The sequence below is a fragment of the Bubalus bubalis genome, chromosome 4 (assembly GCF_019923935.1).
Source record: "Bubalus bubalis isolate 160015118507 breed Murrah chromosome 4, NDDB_SH_1, whole genome shotgun sequence".
NCBI classification, from domain to species: domain Eukaryota; kingdom Metazoa; phylum Chordata; class Mammalia; order Artiodactyla; family Bovidae; genus Bubalus; species Bubalus bubalis.
In genome coordinates, this window is record NC_059160.1 from 17,435,283 (window position 1) to 17,456,538 (window position 21,256).

Genomic DNA, 21,256 nt, shown 5'->3' on the forward strand with positions numbered 1-21,256 from the left:
GGCAGATTCTTTACTCTCTGAGACACCAGGGAAGGTTCAAGACTTACTATAAAATTACAATAATTAAGAAAATGTGGTACAGGTGCAAGGAGAGACAAAGGATACAGTGGAACAGAATAGAGAGTATAAAAAATGTATTCAGACATATGTGCCCTTTCACTTATCACAAAGGTGTCACTGCAGTGGGGAATAGTCTTTTCAGAAAAAGATTTTGAGTCAACTGGATACCCATATGAAAATAGGATACTTGACCCCTATCCTACACAGATGTCAATCCTAGAAGCAATGTACAATTATATGCAAAAAAAAAAAAAAGTAATTACAGTTCTGTGAGATACTCTCAGAGAACATTTTTGTAATTTTGGAGTAGACAAAGTTCATTTAAGAAGAATATAAGGAGTTCTAGGGACTGGATCAATGGACTAGCTCAAAACTGAGACAGAAGTACGTCAAGGCTGTATATAGTCACTCTGCTTATTTAATTTATATGCAGAGTACATCATGCAAAATGCTGGGTGGGATTAAGCACAAACTGGAGTCAAGATTTCTGGTGGAAATATCAATAACCTCAGATATGCAGATGACACCACCTTTATGGCAGAAAGTGAGGAGAAATTAAAGAGACTCTTTTTTAAATTTATTTTTTAATTTTTTCTTTTTTTTTTTACTTTAAAATATTATATTGGTTTTGCCATACATCATGAAACTGAAAGAGGAGAGTGAAAATGTTGGCTTAAAACTCAACATTCAAGAAACTAATATCATGGCATCTGGTCCCATCATTTTATGGCAAAAAGATGGGGAAACAGGGACAGACTTTATTTCCTTGGGCTCCAAAATCACTGCAGATTATGTCTACAGCTATGCAATTAAAAGATGCTTGCTGCTTGGAAGAAAAGCTATGACCAACCTAGTCAACATATTAAAAAGCAGAGACATTACTGACAAAGGCCCATCTAGTTAAAGCTATGATTTTTCCAGTAATCATGTATGGCTGTGAGAGTTGGACCATAAAGAAAGCTGAATGCTGAATAATTGATGCTTTTGAACTGTGGTGTTGGAGAAGACTCTTGACAGTCCGTTGGATGGCAAGGAGGTCCAATCAGTCTATCCTAAAGGAAATCAGTCCTGAATATTCATTGGAAAAACTGACACTGAAGCTGAAGCTCCAATACTTTGGCCACATGATGGGAAGAACTGACTCATTGGAAAAGACCCTGAAGCTGAGAAAGATTGAAGACAGGAAGAGAAGGGGACGACAGAGATCAGATGACTGGATGGTTTCACCAACTCAATGGATACGAGCTTGAGCAAGCTCCAGGAGATGATGAAGGACAGGAAAGCTTGGCATGCTGCAGTCCATGGGGTTGCAAAGAGTCAGACATGACTGAGTGATTGAACTGAACTGACTGACTGAAAGAGCACTACTTGTACAGAAAAAAAGTTGATAAATTAAACCTAAGATGAGTAACTTGGCTCATTGAAGTACAGCATACCATTAAGAAAATAAAAATATAAGACCAAGAATTAAACACACAAAAATCATAATAAATACTTTTGCCAAAAGTCATCATCATGGTAATTTGCACCATTGTATTTGTAATAGTCAAGAACTGGAAATAAACTCAAATCTCTGCCATTAGTTGAATGGTTCAACGCAGGGTCATGTGATCATTCAAAGGAATACTCTATAATAATAAAAGTGAATGAAATGTTGCCATAAACAACATCATGAGTGAATCTCAAACACAGTTTGGAGTCAAAGAAATTAGACACAAAAGAAAACATAGTGTATGAATTTACATAAAGTTCAAAAACTGAGAAAATATTCTACAGCAGTACAAGTCTTAGGTAAGCAGTCTTCCCTGGAGAGGAGGAGGACACAGCTATTGGGAGGCGATAGTGATTCTGTGGTGCTGTGCATGTTCTCTTTGTAGATCTGGGTTGGAGAACATGACCTAGGTATACACTTATTGTTTGTACTTTGTTCTCTATTATTATCCTTAAATAATAATGTTTCATAAAAAATATTCATCTAGGTGTTTCTTTCCCTGACATAGCACTTCTTAGCATTTCTTAGCACTTCTTTCCCCTGAAAAAAAAAAAAAAAAAAAAGAGTGAACAATGAGAATGCTATGGAGCAGGACCTTACAGAGCCTTCTCAGGACAGACCACCCTCATGTCCTCACCTGCCTCTGTTTGTAGAAAAACCTAGCTAAAGAATAAATTTGATCACAGAAATGAAAAACAATCAGAAACAAAGGAAAACAGTCAAATAGTACAAAATAATAATAGTTTAGCCCTAAACAAAGTCAAGGACCTTTAGTTCCTTCTTATGGGCTATAGATAACATTCTGAGCCATATCTTTTGAGCTATTTTGCAGATACTGAAATCCCAAACAGGTGGTAGCAATAAATTACATGATGACCAGACTAGTGGGGAGCCAGTTCCTTCTCCAGGGGATCGTCCCAACCCAGGGATCAAACCCAAGACTCTTGCATTGCAGGCAGGTTCTTTACCATCTGAGCCAACAGGGAAGTTCATAATCTTCATTTTACACAATTCCAAGATTGGCCTCAAGGAAATGGGAACAAACCAGCACTAGAACTGATGATTAACTGTAATTCAAACAATAAAGGTGACACTGACCAGATCTATTTCAAGATGATTGTCAGAGCTAGCTGTGCTACTCTGCAGGTAACCTGTCCCCTACTTTCACCTGTGCACTCCTGATTAGCAAGGAGCTGGTTCTTTGGTGCATTAGTCCTCTATCTCCCCAGAACTGCTGGTTTCCTCAATAAAGCTGTCTTTAATTTTACCCCACACTTGTCTCTCACTGTTGGATTCTTGAGTAATGAGCAGCTGAAACTCGAGTTCAGTAACAAGATTAAACATTTCACTACAGAATATCTTTCTTTTTAAGCCTGTTTTCCCTTACTTTCTGCTCTGGGGACATTTCACTCCAGGAACATCCTAAGTATAGTAGCCCTTCCCTGTCTTACCTGAGCAGATCACAGAGGCCGTGTCACCATGGGAACAGTCAGGAACACCCAGGGCAGTCACAGGGCATTTCCACAGGAAGGACTCAGTCCCTGAGCAGTGAAATCGGGCTTTCCAGAGTTGATCACTTCCTTCTGCTCCATTTGGGGTGGAGATGGCGACTCCACAGCCGAGCTGATGACAGACAACATTGGCATTGGCCAGACTCCAGTGGGAGGCACAGAGCGCTCTCCATTGTCCAAAAACGTTCATCTCCACCTGACCCTCACACTGAGAGGAGCCGTTTGTCGTGAGCCGGACATCTGTGTACACTGATAGAAACAGACAGGATTTCAGAAAAATCATATTTCTTTTTTAGCTTGAAGTGAGTGTGCACAGAGGCTAAATCCTGATGTGCATCTCACCTGAACAGACAACCTGAACAGCTCCACTGTGGTGGCAAGTGCCCCCTGGACAGGGCACTCTGGGACAGAACTGGAGCTCAGGCTCCTCCCCCTCACACCTGAACTCTTCAGCCCAGACCTGGGCATTGGACTCTCTGAAGGGCACATGTCCCAGGACAGACACAGCCTTGCCACACCCCAGCTCTGCACAGATGACCTGGGCAGTGGGGAGTGTGAAGTTTCCATCAGACACTGGGGTCCAGGCTTCTCCAGAATGCACTTCAACTCGCCCTGAGCAGGGTCCATCCCCTCCAGCCAGACGCAAAAATCCTAAGAGAAACAAAGAACAAACCCAGTGACTGTTCATGAAACTGGCTTGACAATTGGAAACAACACCTCACAGGCAATGGTGGGAAAGCTTTTTCCAGCAGTGGAATAAGAGGGGATAAGAAGAGAGAATTTGACTGTCGTTGTCAAATTGCATTTTCATGAGCAAGGTTCTGAAGAGATATCCAGAAGGATTGCAGGGTCAGTTTGGAATGGCTGAATCCTGAGAATATATATTGGTTAGGAATGTTAATTCTTATGTGGGGGGCTAGAAACTACAAAGGCCCAAAGAAACTGCACAGTGGTAGACATTCAAACTTGAGTGCATAGCTGATCTAACTGAGAGTGAAAGAAGATCATGGGATTCAAGAGGTTAGAGGCCTAAGAGTCAGAGAAGTTTAGGTCATCCTGAAATTTCTGGGGCTAGAATTTTGGGCAGTTTTCTCTGAGCCAGTATTCAAGTCACTGGGGATGGGAACATCATGCGGGCTGGATCTGAGTGCAGGCATTAGGTCACAATTAGGTAACCTAATTGTGAAAGAAGTTGTTCACAGATAAGTTTGGAAGTGATGAAAGCTCAGAGAGTCATAGGAGAGGAAGGGAATGATGCTATCCATCTTTCTTAAAAACCTAGGATGTATGAACACACCTGAGAGAAAGTGAAGTCTCAGTGGGATTATGCAAGACAACTGAGTTAGTTGATTACTTCATCCTAGACATGAGATTCTTAGAAAATGTGAAGGAGTGATGAGAATTTAATGTATTCTAACCCTATCTATATGCCTACTGCATATTCCTTTCCTATTTGGATTTCTGAGATAAGAAGCCAGCAAGCTACGAAAAAGGAGAGTGAGAGGAAGATAGCAGAGAGCAAGCGAGCCATATATATTTTAGAGATTTCTAAATTGCAAAAGCCTCAGTAGTGATGAAACATAGATTTGGAAACCAAATATTTGTTCAACAAGATTTTAACACCTTTTATCCCCTGGGCTGCTCCCATTTGCCACTTAACACTCCTACCCTTTCCAAATTTCCCCAATGCAGAAAAGAAGAAATGATCTTAAGAGCTACAAATAGATGGAAAGGATACTCCAAAAGGGAAGAACTTCTGTAGGGAGTGAGGTGGGGTGAGTGGTAGGTTAAATGGGGAGTGGATGGAGTATGAGAGAGAGACCAAAGAAAAGACACATGATCATGATTTCATCCTTCAGGGACCATATTTGGACAGAGAAAAGGTAGTCCAATGGGAAAAAAAACCTGCAAATCATAAAGAACAATTTTTAAAATAATTTTCCTGATTTCTGAGTGTGCTCATGGTTATGTACGTAATGGTGGAATTTGTCCTGGTAAAGGACTCTGATTGCATAAGTATGTGAACTTTGAAGTCTCAAAAAGAATGATGTAACAGAATAAAAATCTACTATAGAGAGCAGGAGAGGACAGAAAAGACACCACAGAAATTAAAGAATTGAAGGATTAGCTTGACCACTGATATAAGAATGAATGATGAGGGAGAGGATGATCTGCTTGCTTTTTATTATTTACCCACTTCCATCTCCCCAGAGAGGCCCAGGTGAGGACCCCTAGGCTCCTCTGGCTGGGAGTTTGGGTCACAGGCTACACATTCTAATTAAAGCATTTTTATTTAACTGGTTGTTTTGTTGCTTAGTCACTCAGTCATGTCCAACTCTTTGTGACCCCATGGACTGCAGCACTCCAGTCTTCCCTGTCTTCACTATCTCCCTGAGTTTACTCAAACTCATGTTCATTGAGTCAGTGATGCCATCCAATCATCTCATTCTCTGTTGTCCCCTTCTTCTCTGGTCTTCAGTCTTTCCCAGCCTCAGGGTCTTTTCCAATGAGTCATTTCTTCTTATCATGTGGCCAAAGTATTGGAGCTTCAGCTTCAGCATACATCCTTTCAATGAATTATTCAGGGTTGATTTCCTTTAGGATTGACTGATTTGATCTCCTTGCTGTCCAAGGGACTCTCCAGAGTCTTCTCCAGCACCACAGTTCAAAAGCATCAATTCTTCACCGCTCAGCCTTCTTTATGATCCTACTCTCACATCCATATATAACTACCAGAAAAAAAAAACATAGCTTTGACTATATGGACATTTGTCACAAAGTAATGTCTCTGCTTTTTAATCTGCTGTCCAGGTTTGTCATAGCTTTTCTTCCAAGGAGCAAGCGTCTTTTAATTTCATGGCTGCAGTCACACTCTGCAGTGATTTTGGAGCCCAAGAAAATAAGTCTGTTGCTGTTTCCATTTTTTCCTCATCTTTTGGCCATGAAGTGCTGGGACTGGATGCCATGATATTAGTTTTTTGAATGCGGAGTTTCAAGCCAGCTTTTTCACTCTTCTCTTCCACTTTCATCAAGCGGCTCTCCTCTATTCCTCTTTACTTTCTGCTATTAGGGTGGTGTCATCTGCATATATGAGGTTATTGATATTGTTATATTAATTCTATGAGATTAAAAATTTAGAAAGAACAAGAAAAAAGTATTTCTTGTATTCTGTTTTATATACCCTGATACATGGGAAATATTCAAATATATGCTGAATACTCAATAAAGTCTTATACATATCAGGATAGAGACGTCTGAGATATAGTATATCTTTTTTATTTTCTATTTGATTTTAAAATTTACATGGAAGAATAAGTGTGTGATAATTCCAAGAAAATTATTAAATAGAAGGCCGATGTGAGTAATAGTAAAGACATATCCTTGTCTGGCCTCTTGCTGTGTACACATCCTGTGTCCTTAGACACACGTAGCATCTTTCACACCACACCTGGCCCCTCAGTGCTGCTCAGAGAACCTCACAGTTACCTTCATCAGCTCCCATTGCCATTCGCCTTCCTCCCAGCTACTATAAAACCTTTTCCATCTTTTTCAAAAATTAAATTTGTCCACTTACCCCAAATAAGCCCCCAAATGCAATTCTCTTATATTTTTGAAGCCATCAGATATAAACTTTATAATCTCTTAACATAAAACACAGAAATTCAAGTTTTATTACCTCCGCCTTTGACTTGTCAGTGCATGGCTAAGTGTTCCTCCAAAGTTTGCATTTATACAGATGTTTTACAGGAAAAATTGGAGAGAGAGACTTTTCTAGTAACAATGGAAGAATATATGACTCAGAGCATTTCATCAACAATTCTCTACCATCAAAGAACTATAAACATTTATGTCTAAATTTGCAAAGGAAACTTGAAATCTGGCACAAATCCATAAGAATCTCTGATCTGTTAAATGATAACCCTTGTAGGGATACCCTCTATACATGTAAATGATATCCTCCTATAGTAGGAGTAGCCTCCACTCATACTAACCTAGTGCAAAATAATGTCTCACACTGTTTGTATAGAAACAACTCCACCCAGGAAAGTACATCCTCATTTTTTGTCCCTCCCTCTCATAGCCTTCCAGTGCAAAGGGAGTGTGTATGTGGCTGTTAGCAAATGTTTCACTTTTACAAAAAGTGAATTATGAAAAAAATATGAGGATTTATTTTAACTGGGAGAGTAAATAAAGCTATTTTAGTGTCAGGTAAGACCACTGGAGAAGGAAAGAATAGCAGAGACTTGTAAGAAGAAAGTATATGAAGCTCATTGCTCACAGCTACAGGGCACTCACGGAGGATGGGTAGTTGTCTCAGCCCTCTCTAGCCCACCCATCCCCTATTGTCCCTCTGATCAGACATCAGCTTTATTGGAACTTTCCATTCTCTCAGCTGGTGGGCAATGAACTGACCATACCTGAGCAGATGACTCCTGCATCCCGGCTATGATCGCAGTGGTGCTTCCCCCAGCCCCGGGAAGGGCACCTCCACACGTGGGACTCCTTTCCTGTGCACCTCACGTTGTCCAGCCAAATGGGCCCTGATCCCGCCCCAAACGAAGAAGAGAGAGTGGCATCGAGGGCTTTTCCACAGCCCATCTGTCTGCACACCACGCGGGCATCGTCCAGGTCCCAGCTGTAATCACAGATGGTGCCCCAGGAGCCCTGGTTAAGGATCTCCACTCTCCCGGCGCAGTGACCGCCCCCGTCCACCAGGCGGAGCTGTCTGCTGTCTGAGGAGAGAGAAATAGGACATGGGGCGTTGACCTGGAGAATGAGAAGGGTCTTCTGTCCTGTGGGACCCTCACCTGAGCAGTAGGAGGCGCTCTCCTCTGAGGCTGCAGACCCTGCTGGTTCTGCTATAGAGTCTTTGCACTCGTGCAGAAGGCAATGGCAACCCACTCCAGTACTCTTGCCTGGACAATCCCATGGACAGAGGAGCCTGGTAGGCTGCAGTCCATGGGGTCGCTAAGAGTCGGACACGACTGAAGCGACTTGGCAGCAGCAACAGCAGCATTGCACTGGGGCAGCAGCTGGGTCTGGTTTCTTATAGCAGTGGCAAGAGAATTAATAAGGTTGAAAAGTAGGAGGAAAGGTTAAAAAAAAAAAAGTAGGTAAAGAAAGGTTAAATAATGTCTATCAGTGCTGCACTTTAAGTAAATAAAGAAATAGAGAATTAAACCTAAAATTTTCCACTTCCAGGGAGAATGGAGTTCACAGCAGGCCAATGTGTCTTGCTGGGTCTTTCTGGATACAACTTTAAAAGCTGGAAACTATTTTTTAAGAAACAGTAAATGTATTCGACATTTGTTAACACAACATGGACTAAATATGCTAAAACTCTAAAGAGTGGAGATTATTTCAATGTTAGTCCAGGATCTATGGCTTCTTTTTCTCTGTGGGAATTTGCCAATTCATTGCATAATTTAATGATTCAGAATCCGGGCTCGGGCAAGCAGAGGACTACTGTTGTGACAGGAAGCAGCATAATCTGGGGGCTACCTGGTGCTGGAGACAAAACTAGAGTCTTGAGAGCCTCTCTCACACAGCAGCTTTTCCCCTCCAATATTTGCCCAGTATATAAGCTGTGAAGGGCAGGAAGCTAGAGAACTATATAAAAAGACTTGGAAAGCAGAGTCTTTTTCATTATTTTGGGTACTTAGCTACCAAAGAATATAGGCTCTGAACTGAAATCTCTGAAGGCCTATGTCATAGGGACAGAGGAATCAGAGGTGGACTGAGTGCTACCAAAACTGCAACCCATACTGTTGCAGTTCAGTTTTAGGTTATATTTAGATGTTTGAGTGAGACACACCCCCTCCCCCTACCTGCCTAGGAAAACAAAGGGTAAATCCTTTCAGGTATTAGAAAATGTATCAGGAGTATCTTACTTTTTCATATATAATTTATAGCATTCAATAAAAAGTGACATGACATTTGACAAGCTAGGATAACATGACAAATGACCAAAGTGAAAAAAAGATAAGAGAATGCAGAGACACCTATGATAGAAATGCTGGACTTAGCAGATAAGGATTTTAACTACAATCAGTGTATTTAGGGGAAAAGAGAGAACAAGAGAATAAACAGGTAAAAAGATGAAAAAATAACAAATAATCATAAATAAATAAAAATATCTAAGGAACTATTGCCAACCTAAAATAAAATATCTAGGTTTAAAAAGTGAATGAATAAGTTAAAAGAATTTTATATAGAACTTAGAATATAGTGATTTAGAGGAGTTCTAAAGATGAGAGATGAGAAAGAGAAGAAAGAGGAGGAGGAGAGGTAGAAGAGATACACAGACAGAGAGACAGAACTGCAGAAGTAATATCTGATGATATAACAATAGAGAACTTTTTAAAAAAATAAATGAAGGAGTATGAAAACCCCCACTCTTAGTAAAGCTGCTTAAAATCAAACGGAAAAAGGAAAATCTGGAATAATAACAGATCTATTTAATACAAAAGGAGGAAAAATAAGGAGACAAAGGGGGACATAAAGCAGGTGGATCAATTAAAAACAAATGGCAGATACCAACATATCAATATCAGTAATTGCATTTATAGTAAATGGATTAAGATAAAACAAAATTGATACAAATGTTACTTGCAAAATGCCCACCTTATATTATGAAAGCAAAGAATGGTTGAAAGTGAAATGATGGAAAAAATGTACTAACTGTAACAAAACTGGAGTAGCTTTATCAGTGTCCCAGAAAGCAGATTTTAAGCCAAGATGCACTAATTGAATTAAAGAGGGAATTTTCATGATTATAATGAGATGCACCTTTAATAAAGATATTTTAGACAAGAAAATTCAAGAATGGTAACAGAACATAACTTTGAAACATACTTGACAGAGTGAAAAGAAGAAATAGACAAAATCACAATCAAAATGGGGGATTATTACCATATCTTTTCCAGTAGCATGCACACCAAACATACAAAAAACAAAGAATACAGTAGATGTACAACAACATAATCAGTACATCTAACTAAGTAACACAGAGAGCAATGCACCCAACAATGCAAGAGTTCACATTACTGTAAATGCACTAGGAACTTTTATCAAAATGACCATATAATAGGACAAAATCTTTCACTCTTTGAATTCATACAGAATATTTACTCTGGACACAGTGGAATAAAATTAAGAACTAATAAGAAAATATTTATATATTTCTATTTGGGGAAATTCAGCAAGATCCTTCCAAAAGCCACATGAGTCTGGGAATAAATTTAAAACTTACAAAATACTGTGAAATAATGATAATAAACACAAAATAATGGTATGATAAATTCTTCTAATGAAACTCAAGTAGTGCCTAAGGGAAATTTATTCCCTAGATTTAGAGAAGAGGAAAGACTGAAAGTGAAAAAAAAGTAAGCTTCCAATTAAGAAACTAGATGAGAAAGTCAACAATGTAGAATGTTGGGGTTAATTTAAAAAGGAACAAAAATTAATGGAAAAGAAGGTAAGCATAAGGTATAAAATATAGAAGAAAACCCTTTAAATGTGGCTCATTGAAAATTGATGAACACTGAGCAATACTAATGCAGAGCAGAGATAAAATGAAGTTGACAATACCAAGAATGAAAAGGGACATCAGTATAAATCATACAGATATTTTGGTCATAGTTTTTGTGCTGGTGTTTGTTTGTGTTTTGGCTGTGCTGTTGCTCATGGGATCATAGTTCCCAGGTCAGGGATTGAACCTGGACCCATGACAGTGAAAGCCCAGAGATTTAACCCCTGGATTACATAGCTTTATTAGTACAATTTATACATTTAATGTGGATAAGTACACATAAAGTGTCAATTTCTCCACAGCCTTGCCAACACTAAGTGTCTTTAAAAAAAAAAAACAACAGTCATTCTGACATGTGTGAGATGATATCTCTTTGTGGTTTTAATTTACATTTCCCTGATGATTGACAATGTCAAGCATTTTTTTATATACCTATTTCCATTTGTATGTCTTCTTCAGAGAAATGTCTATTCAAGCCCTAGGCCAATTTTTTAATTTAGTTATTAGGTTTTAAGTTTGTTGGGTTTTTTTCTCTTAAGTTATAGGACTTCCTTATTATTTTTGGAAAGTAATACCTTATATAATTTGTGCTAGCTTGCTTTTTCACTCTGTTGATCTTTCATTTGGTTTGCAGAAGCTTTTTAGTTTGCTGTATCTGCACTTGTCTATTTTTGCTTTGTTGCCTGTACTTTTGATGTCCTTTCCATGAACTCATGAGACATGTGCTTTTATTTTGTGATGGAGCTAAGATATCACATATCTAAAATGTAATTTCTATCTGGTGATGATGTTTCACCATCACACATAGTAAAATAAATTCAGATAAATACATAAATTTTAAATTAGGTTTTTAATAGTGGAACTATTAAATTGTTTGCAGAAAATAAAACTTGATTCAATGTTATTTTGAGATGAAGAATGGCATTTGAAACATTGCACTAAAGGCAGAAGTCAAAAAAGTAAAACATTACAGATGTGATCACATAACCCACCCATACACATATACAATCTTAAAAATATATGTAAAATATGGGGAAAATCTTACAAAAATATTTAAGAGAAACAGTAAGTGATGTTTGTTTATAAAGATTTCCTATGAATAAATAAGAAATTTTAAAACATTCTAGAGAAAAAATATTGTCATGAAAGATATCTTAAGACAGTAATATAGGAAAGAAGAAAATATTTTTGTATATAGTGTTCGTGAAAGTCACTTAGTCATGTCCAACTCTTTGAGACCTCATGAAGTATACAGTCCATGGAATTCTCTAGGCGAGAATACTGGAGTGGGTAGCCATTCCCTTCTCCAGGGGGTCTTCCCAACCCAGGGATCAAACCCAGGTCTCCCACATTGCAGGCAGATTCTTTACCAGCTGAGTCACAAGGGAAGCCCAAGAATACTGTAGTGAGTAGCCTATCCTTCTCCAGCAGATTTTCCAGACTCAGGAATCAAACCAGGGTCTCCTGCATAGCAGGCAGATTCTTTACCAGTTGACCTACCAGGGAAGCCCTTATGTGGATAAAAAACCATGATGCTATGAAGAAAACAATACTCTCTTTTAAAATTAAGTATTTATTAGGTTGTGCTGGGTCTTAGTTGCAGCATGCAAATTCTTACTTGTGGGATCATATGAGAAAAAAATTGTAACTGCATGTGGTGATGGATATTACTGTATGTGTGGTGATTTACCAATATGTACAAATATATAAACACTATGTTTTACACTTAGAACTAATATAATGTTATGAGAATTACGTCTCAATTAAAAATTTTAACAAACAAGGTTGGAATATGTGGATTAAATTAGTTTCATTCTTACCTCATTTAAGCTTCTCTGATGGCTCAGACAGTAAAGAATCTGACTGCAGTGTAGGTGACCCGATTTTCATACCTGGGTCAGGATGATCCCCCGGAGAAGTGAATGGTAACCCATTCCAGCATTCTTGCCTGGAGAATCCCATGGACAGAGGAGCCTGGCGGACTACAGTCCACATGGTCGCAAAGAACACAACTGAGCAACTAACATTTTCACTTGATATCATTTTGTGGACCCAAATTAAACTCATCACTTAGATTTTAAAATATCAAATCTCACTGCATCCTACAGGGTTGGGACAGACACACAGAAATAGTAAGTCACCTGCACACGAGATATAGGCTTCCTCCTTTGGAGAGCATGAAGTGTAATTCCAAGGGTCAGAAGGACACTGCCAGAGAGAGGTGTCAGTTTTCTGACAGCGGATTCCATCCACCCACTGGGGTCTAGAACCTTCCCTGAGACCAACAGAAGAGTTGAGGGTTCCACTGTCCCCACAGCCAAGCTGTCTGCAGATCACGGACACAGTGATGTCTTCCATGGGGCTGCGGCAGACACTGCCCCAGGTCCCATTGTAGAAAACTTCCAGCCACCCAGCACACTGCTGGTCCTCACTCACCATCCTGAGGGCCAGGAACTCTAAGGTTGAAAGGGGAGGAGACAGGACAGAGTGAAAATTTTGCTGGATGTTCTAGGTTTTCCTTTCTTCTAGAAATGGTGAACATTCATCTCTGATCTTGTTCAAGCGATACTGACTAGATTACAAGACTGACATCTCCTCCCTTTTAACTGCCTTTGTCCATTTGTGTCTCTCTTTCTATTTCTACCACAATGGTGTAGTGGATATGAACTGAGAGGAAGACCAAACTTCATGGATGCTAGTCAGAGAGGGGCAGCTGAATCCTGCTTCCTGACGATATATTTAAAGAATACGTCAAAGGGATGTGATGTGGATATTAGGGAGATAGGGATAATAATTAACCCAAAAATGTAAATGTCCACATCCCAATCTTTGCAACCTGTGAATATGTTACCATACCTGACAAGAGGGATTTACAGATGTGATTAAGATAAGGACCATGGGTTGGTGAGATGATGTATTAACAATTTGAGCCCAGTCTAATCACATCCTTAGACCCACTATCCTTAAACATGGAATACTTTTCTTAGCTCCGGCTAGAAAGAGAGATGGGATTCTGGATAATGGTTGAGGGCCTGCAGCATTGCTGGTCTGTTAATGGATGAAGGGTGCTGTGAAGGAAGGAATGTAGGTGGTTTCAAGAAGTTTGAAAAGGCAAGAAACAGATTCTCCCCTAGAGCCACAAAAATGATGTGGCCATGCTGAAGCCTTGATCCCAGTCCAGTGAGATCCCTGCTGGACATCTAAGCTAGAGAAGAGTAATGAAATAAATATATGCTGTTTTACACCACTAATTGGTAAATTGTTAGGGAAGCAAACAGAAACTAGTACCATGGGTTCAAATTTTTTGTATGTAACTGGAGAGAGAGCCCTGCTTTCAAGAAAAACTGTAAGAAACGCCTCTGCCAGGAAACACTGCTGAGAAGAAAGGACCAGAACCTCAGCTGATGCAGAAGGAAGTGAAAGCACCTCGTCTTCACATCTGCTGCAAAGACAGGCTTCATGGGAGGAAGCCACCTTCTCTGGTCCTTTCAGCATCTCTCCCTCAGCGCTGAGACCCCTGTCCTCCAGGGCCCCACCCCTCCCCCAGCCTGTGGACAGTGTGCAGCACAGACCTGAGCAGATGACCCCCGCGTCCTGCTTGTGTCTGCAGTCGTGCCGCCCCCAGCCCCGGGAAGGGCACCTCCACACGTGGGACTCCTTTCCTGTGCAGTTCAGGTCGTCCAGCCAGATGGGCCCTGATCCTGCTCCGAAGTGAGCAGACCCCGTGGCATTGAGGGCTTCTCCACAGCCCAGCTGCCTGCACACCACGTGGGCATCGTCCAGGTCCCAGCCGTCATCACAGATGGTGCCCCAGGAGCCCTGGTCAAGGATCTCCACTCTCCCGGCGCAGGGACTGGCTCCGCCCACCACGCGGAGCTGTCTGCTGTCTGAGGAGAGAGAACGGGAACAATGCGGCAGTGACCCCAAGGGTTGAGAAGGGTCTTCTGTCCTGTGGGACCCTTACCTGAGCAGTAGGGGGCGCCCTCCACTGAGGCTGCAGAGCCTGCTGGTTCTGCCATAGAGTCGTTGCACTGGGGCAGCACCTGGGTCTGGTTTCCTGAAGAAACAACAATGATCAGAAGTCTGGAAGGGTTGAAGAACAAGAAACTGAATTAAGGAAAATAATGACCTACTGATGGAGCCTAAGATGAAGGCTGTGACCCTGCAGTAAATTATCATACTCTTAGTGTTCACCTTCTCCCTGGAGAGTTCTGCTTCAGACAGTACCACAATTTCTGTTTTAACCCAGTGTTGCTGTAAGAATGAGTTAAGTAAATTGTATCCCTAAATTTATCCCTGTGCTGGGCTTAGTTGCTCAGTCATGGCCGACTCTTTGTAACCCCTTGGACTGTAGCCCGCCAGATTTTTCAGGCAAGAATATTCGAGTGGGTTTCCAAGCCCTCCTCCATGGGATCTTCCCAACCCAGGGATCAAAGCCAGGTCTCCCGCACTGCAGGCGGATTTTTTTACCATCTGAGCCACCAGGGAAGCCCAAATCTATCCCTAAGTAAAAGCAAAACAAAATTCTTTCTGAAGGATTTCTACAAGTTCTTTAATGTGTATCTTAATTTTTTTTAATTTTATTTATTTTTATTTTTATTTTTTAAATTTTATTTTATTTTTAAACTTTACATAATTGTATTAGTTTTGCCAAATATCAAAATGAATCCACCACAGGTATACATGTGTTCCCCATCCTGAACCCTCCTCCCTCCTTAAATTTTATTTTATTTTTAAACTTTACATAATTGTATTAGTTTTGCCAAATATCAAAATGAATCCACCACAGGTATACATGTGTTCCCCATCCTGAACCCTCCTCCCTCCTCCCTCCCCATACCATCCCTCTGGGTCGTCCCAGTGCACCAGCCCCAAGCATCCAGTATCGTGCATCGAACCTAACCTTTAATGTGTATCTTTAAAACAAACACTTATATAAAATAGATCTCATGAAAAATGGAAAGGAAAAAGGAGACATTAGAAAGAATTTCCCAGGGTTTTCAGCTGCTAGAGTTACCTGATGAGAATATATATAGCCACGGTTAAAGTGCTTATGGAATTAATTGACAAAATGTGTATCTTTGCAGAGAAATGATAACAAAAACCAAATACTTCTGAAAAACTTGTTAGCTGAAATTAAGAACTAAAGAATAAGTGTAGCCACACATTAGCTCAACGTAAACTAGAAACATCAAAATGCAAAATCAGAGGATATACTTCAATTAATTCAGGTCACGTAGCAAGAGTTCTGGTCATATTGTTGTATGGCAGTTTTTCCAAAAAACTTGGTTCACTTCAGTTCAGTCCTTCAGTCATGTCCAACACTTTGTGACCCAATTAACTGCAGCTTGCCAGGCTTCCCTGTTCATCTCCAACTTCTGGAGCTTGCTCAAACTCACGTCCATCAAGTCGGTGATGCCACCCAACCATCTCATCCTCTGTCATCCCCTTTTCCTCCTGCCCTCAATCTTTCCCAGCATCCGGGTGTTTTCCAAAGAGTCAGCTCTTCTCATCAGGTGGCCAAAGTATTGAAGATTCAGCTTCAGTATCAGTCCTTCCAATGAATATTCAGGACTAATTTCCATTAGGATCCACTGGTTTGATCTCCTTGCAGTCCAGGGGACTCTCAAGAGTCTTCTCCAACACCACAGTTCAAAAGCATCAGTTCTTCGGTGCTCAACTTTCTTTATGGTCCAAATCTCACATCCGTACATAACTACTGGAAAAATCACAGATTTGAATAGATGGACCTTTGTCATCAAAGTAATGTCTCTGCTTTTTAATACGCTGTCTAGGTTGGTCATAGCTTTTCTTCCAAGGAGCAAGCATCATTTAATTTCATGGCTGCAGTCACCATCTGCAGTGATTTTGGAGCCCAAGAAAATAGTCTGTCACTGTTTCCATTGTTTCCCCATCTATTTGCCATGAAATGATAGGACCAGATACCATGATCTTTGTTTTTTGAATGTTGAGTTTTAAGCCAGCATTTTCACTCTCCTCTTTCACTTTCATCAAGAGGCTCTTCAGTTCCTGTTTGCATTCTGCCATAAAGGTGGTGTCATAAGCATATCTGAGACTATTGTGACTAGGGCTAGGGCTAGGGCTAGGGCTATTGATATTTCTCCTGACAATCTTGATTTCAGATTGTGCTTCATCCAGTCCAGCATTTCACTTGATGTACTCTGCATATAAGTTAAATAATCAGGGTGACTATATACAGTCTTGACGTACTCCTTTCCCACTTTGGAAACAGTCTGTTGTTCCATGTCCAATTCTAACTGTTGCTTCTTGACCTGCACACAGATTTATCAGGAGGCAGATAGGTGGTCTAGTATTCCCATTTCTTTAAGAATTCTCCACATATTGTTGTGATCCACAAAGTCAAAGGCTTTGGCATAGTCAATAAAGCAGAAGTAGAGGTTTTTCTGGAACTCTTTTGCTTTTTCTGTGATCCAACGGATGTTGGCAATTTCATCAATATGAAAAGGTAAAACTTAGTAGCTGAAGAAAAAAAAATATGTACTTAATTTTGCTTATGACTTTGGGTCATTAATCAGAAAAAACTCAGTTTGGCAGTCTTTCAGTGGGGTCTTTCAGTGCTGCAATTAGATGTCACCTGGAGCTGAAGTCATTTAAAGACTTGCCTGAACTCTGGTTCTGTAATGAAATTCCCAGAAATGTTCTAAGGATAAAGGAGCATCATGTCTTCAACTGAATTCAGAAAGAATTTACATATTCAGGAAGAAATGGGGCAGAAGGGGAACAGAGAAGGAAGGACACACACAGATTAAAGCAAAATATTGATATTAACATTTAGAAACCCACATAAAGTTCATAAAGGAATTTTTATATTGTTTTCCCAACATTTTTATGTCTCAACATACATCAAAATTGAAAGAATTAAAAGATGAAAACAAGTCAAAGATAATTCATTGCCAGGACACTTTCACAAAAATACTCATAACATCAAAAATAAAATTCCTAGGAGAAATCTTAGTAGAAGATGGGCTGCTGCTGCTGCTAAGTCACTTCAGTCATGTCCAACTCTGTGCGACCCCATAGATGGCAGCCCACTAGGCTCCCCCATCTCTGGGATTCTCCAAGCAAGAATACCGGAGTGGGTTGCCATTTCCTTTTCCAATGCATGAAGTTGAAAAGTGAAAGTGAAGTCGCTCAGTCCTGTTCGACTCTGAGTGACCCCATGGACTGCAGCCTACCGGGCTCCTCCGTCCATGGGATTTTCCAGGCAAGAGTACTGGAGTGGGGTGCCATTGCCTTCTCCAAGAAGATGGGCAAAACCTCTGACATTCAGGATCTAACCGAATGGAGGGATGTATTATGTCAATGATTTGGAAAACTCAACATTGTCAATGTCAATCATCCTCAAATTTCTATGTCTACTCTCAAATTTTTAAATCTAATCTCAATGACACCCTTAAGCTTTTCTTTTGGTTAAAATGACAAGCTGATTTCTAAATTCATACAAAATACAAGCAACCAAGAATGAACAGCACAGTTGGTAAGAAAAGCAACGATATTAGAGGAGTTAATATAAAGTAACTCTTGTAAATTATAATTATTCAGACTAACCACAAAGTTTGAAATTCAGGGAGATAGTGAAGGACAGGGAAGCCTGGTGTGCTGTAGTCCACGGGGTCACAAAGAGTCAGACATGACTTAGCGATTGAACAACAACAACTCCGAAGTTATGATAAATAAGAAAATGCAGTATTGGTGCAAGGATAGACAAATGATAACATGGAACAGAATAGAGAGTCTCAAATAAGACAGACATGATTGCCCTTCTGCTTATGACAAAGGCAGCACTGCAGTGGGGAAGAGTCTTTCCAGAAAAAGATTCTGAGTCAACTGGATGTCCATATGGAACCTGACCCTTATCTCACACAGATACCATCCTAGGAATGCACAATAATATGCAAGAGAAATATAGAAAATTTCCATAAGATACTCTTAGAGAATGTTTTTAAGATCTTCCAGTAGGCAAAAAAATTTTTAAAGGATATAAGAAACATTAAATGTACAGAAAAATGTTGGTAAGTTATATTTACATAAGATTAAGAAATGAGTTCATCGAAGGACACCATTTGATTAAGAAAATAAAAATAAAAGACCAAGGGTTAAACATGGAAAATAAGTAACACATATTTGCATCCAAAGACATTGTCATGGTAAGTTATAATATCATATTTGTAATAGTCAAGAACTGGAAATAACTCAGATATATACTGTCAGTAGAATGGATCAGTACATGGCCATGTGATCATTCAAAGCATACTCTACACTAGTAAAAAAAATAAAGTGCTACAATATACAACATCATGTGTGAATCCCAAACATAATTTTGAGTCTATGAAATTAGATACAAAAGATGAAACATATGGCATCATTTTATATAAAGTTCAAACACTGATAAAACTCCCTATGTTAGTAGAAGTTGGGTGAGCGCTTTTCCCCGTCGAGAGGGGATGGCAGTGACTGTGGGGCTGGGACATTCTCTGTGTTGCTCTGGGTTGGGGTTCATACTGAGGCCTATACTTACTGCTCCTACATTGTTTTCTATGATTTTATGTAAGCAACAATGTTGCTTAAAAATATATTATTCCCCTTCACACTTCTTGCCCTGACCTGAAAAATGAATGAACAATGAGAAGATCCATATTTCACCACAAAATCTCTGGCTTTGAAGCCTGTTTAACCTCACTCTCTACTCTTGGAGACATTTCACTCCAGGAGCATCCTGAGTACCAGTAGCCCTTCCCTCTCTCTTACCTGAGCAGATCACAGAGGCCATGTTGCCATGGGAACAGTCAGGACCTCCCAGGGCAGTCACAGGACAACTCCACAGGAAGGACTCAGCCCCTGAGCAGTGAAATCGGGCTGTTAGGATCTGATCACCTCCTTCCACCAAGTGTGGTCCTCCAGGGGTGGAGATGGCAACTCCACAGCCAAGCTGACGACAGACAACATTGGCATTGGCCAGACTCCAGTGGGAGGCACAGAGCGCTCTCCATCGTCCAGAAATCTTCATCTCCACCTGCCCCTCACACTGAGAGGAGCTGTTTGTCATGAGCCGGACTTCTGAGTATGCTGGTAGAAGAAGACAGAGTTTCAGCAAAGTAACATGAGTTTCTCACCTGAGCAGGGTGTTCACAGAGGTGAAAGGCCTGACCTGCATCTCACCTGAACAGACAAGCTGAACAGCTCCACTGTGGTGACAAGTGCCCCCTGGACAGGGCACTCTAGGGCAGACTGAGAGCGCAGGCTCCTCCCCCTCACACCTGAACTCTTCAGCCCAGACCTGGACACTGGACTCTCTGAAGAGCTCATGTCCCAGGACAGACACAGCCTTGCCACAACCCAGCTCTGCACAGATGACCTGGGCAGTGGGGAGTGTGAAGTTCCCATCAGACACTGGGATCCAGGCTTCTCCAGGATACACTTCTACTCGCCCTGAGCAGGGTTCATCCCCTCCAGCCAGACGCACAAATCCTAAGAGGAAACAACAACAAAACCAGTGAGTGTTCATGGTACTGACTTGGCAACTGGAAACTGCACATCACAGGCAGTGGAGTGAAAGTTTTCGTTTTAGGAGTGGAGCATGTAGAGAGTCTTTGACAGTTAGTGTCATCATTGAATTTTCATGAGCAGGTTTCTAAAGAGAAATCCAGGAGGATTACAAGGTCAGTTTGGAATGGTTGAATCCCAAGAACATACACTTTGAAACTGGTTAGAAATGTGAATTCCTTGGTCTAGGAGCCTGGAAACTACAGAGCCCAATTCAGATCATTGGAATGGCTGAATACTGGAAACACATCTTTTAGCATTGGTTGGAGAAGTTGATTTCTCATTTAGCAGCCTAGGACCTATATACAGATCCAAGGACACTGTATAATATTCAGGCACTTAAACTTGAACATAGAGATATGCAGACCAGAAGCCACTGAGGGGAATGTGGGCTATAAGATTAGAGACCTAGCATCCAGACAAGCTTAGAAGCTTTCATGGGACTTGTGGGGCTAATATTCTGACCAGTTTTCTCTCCCAGAAGCTAGTCCTCAAGTGACTTAGGTTAAGGAAAGTCCTGAGGCTGAATTGATGAAGGCATGCCAACCTGTAGATGGGTGACGGCTCCAGAGAAGAAATATGGACACTATCACTAATTCAAGTTTATGGCATCATATCTTGTCTTTCTGATACTTTTTGATGCCAAAAAATTCCATGAATTCCTTCAATGACCTCAGTGGGAAGGAAAATGAGTTAAGAAAACTCAGAGAGTCATAGAGAGACAGTCCCAGCCATCTCTCTTGAAATCCTAGGATTTGTCAAAGAATCTGGGGGAGAGTGTGGTCTCAGTGGGAGTTTACCAGATAGCTGAGTTTCCACATCATCTCCTATTAAAGGTTTTTCTTCTCAAACAGGACTCATAGAAAATGCTAAGGGCTGATAATAATTGATTTTAATACTATCATTGTACTAACTCTAACCACAGAAAAATATGCATTCTTCTCAAGCACACATGGAATAGTCTCCAGGCTAGGTTATAAATAAGCCTTAACACATTCAAAAATATTAAAATAATTCCAAGTATCTTACATGACCATAATGGAATGGAACTAAAATTCAATAATGATCAGAAAACAG

At 40.4% G+C, this 21,256-nt stretch overlaps 2 protein-coding genes across 2 annotated transcripts in view; one reads left to right on the plus strand and one right to left on the minus strand.

The window, feature by feature from the left end:
* The window catches only part of LOC102402808 (antigen WC1.1), a gene marked incomplete in the record, with an annotated part of 1,152,186 nt that overhangs the window by 590,498 nt on the left and 540,432 nt on the right, over positions 1 to 21,256 (plus strand).
* Positions 1 to 21,256, minus strand: part of LOC112584371 (antigen WC1.1) — a 54,734-nt gene that overhangs the window by 21,296 nt on the left and 12,182 nt on the right. Inside the window, exons 3-10 of the mRNA XM_045165275.1 lie at positions 19,796 to 20,104; positions 19,385 to 19,702; positions 14,559 to 14,651; positions 14,167 to 14,481; positions 12,736 to 13,050; positions 7,482 to 7,796; positions 3,406 to 3,714; positions 3,004 to 3,312 (exon numbers count right to left, since the gene is read on the minus strand). Of these exons, the coding sequence (XP_045021210.1) occupies positions 3,004 to 3,312; positions 3,406 to 3,714; positions 7,482 to 7,796; positions 12,736 to 13,050; positions 14,167 to 14,481; positions 14,559 to 14,651; positions 19,385 to 19,702; positions 19,796 to 20,104 (2,283 nt within the window). The remainder of the gene's footprint in view (positions 1 to 3,003; positions 3,313 to 3,405; positions 3,715 to 7,481; positions 7,797 to 12,735; positions 13,051 to 14,166; positions 14,482 to 14,558; positions 14,652 to 19,384; positions 19,703 to 19,795; positions 20,105 to 21,256) is intronic.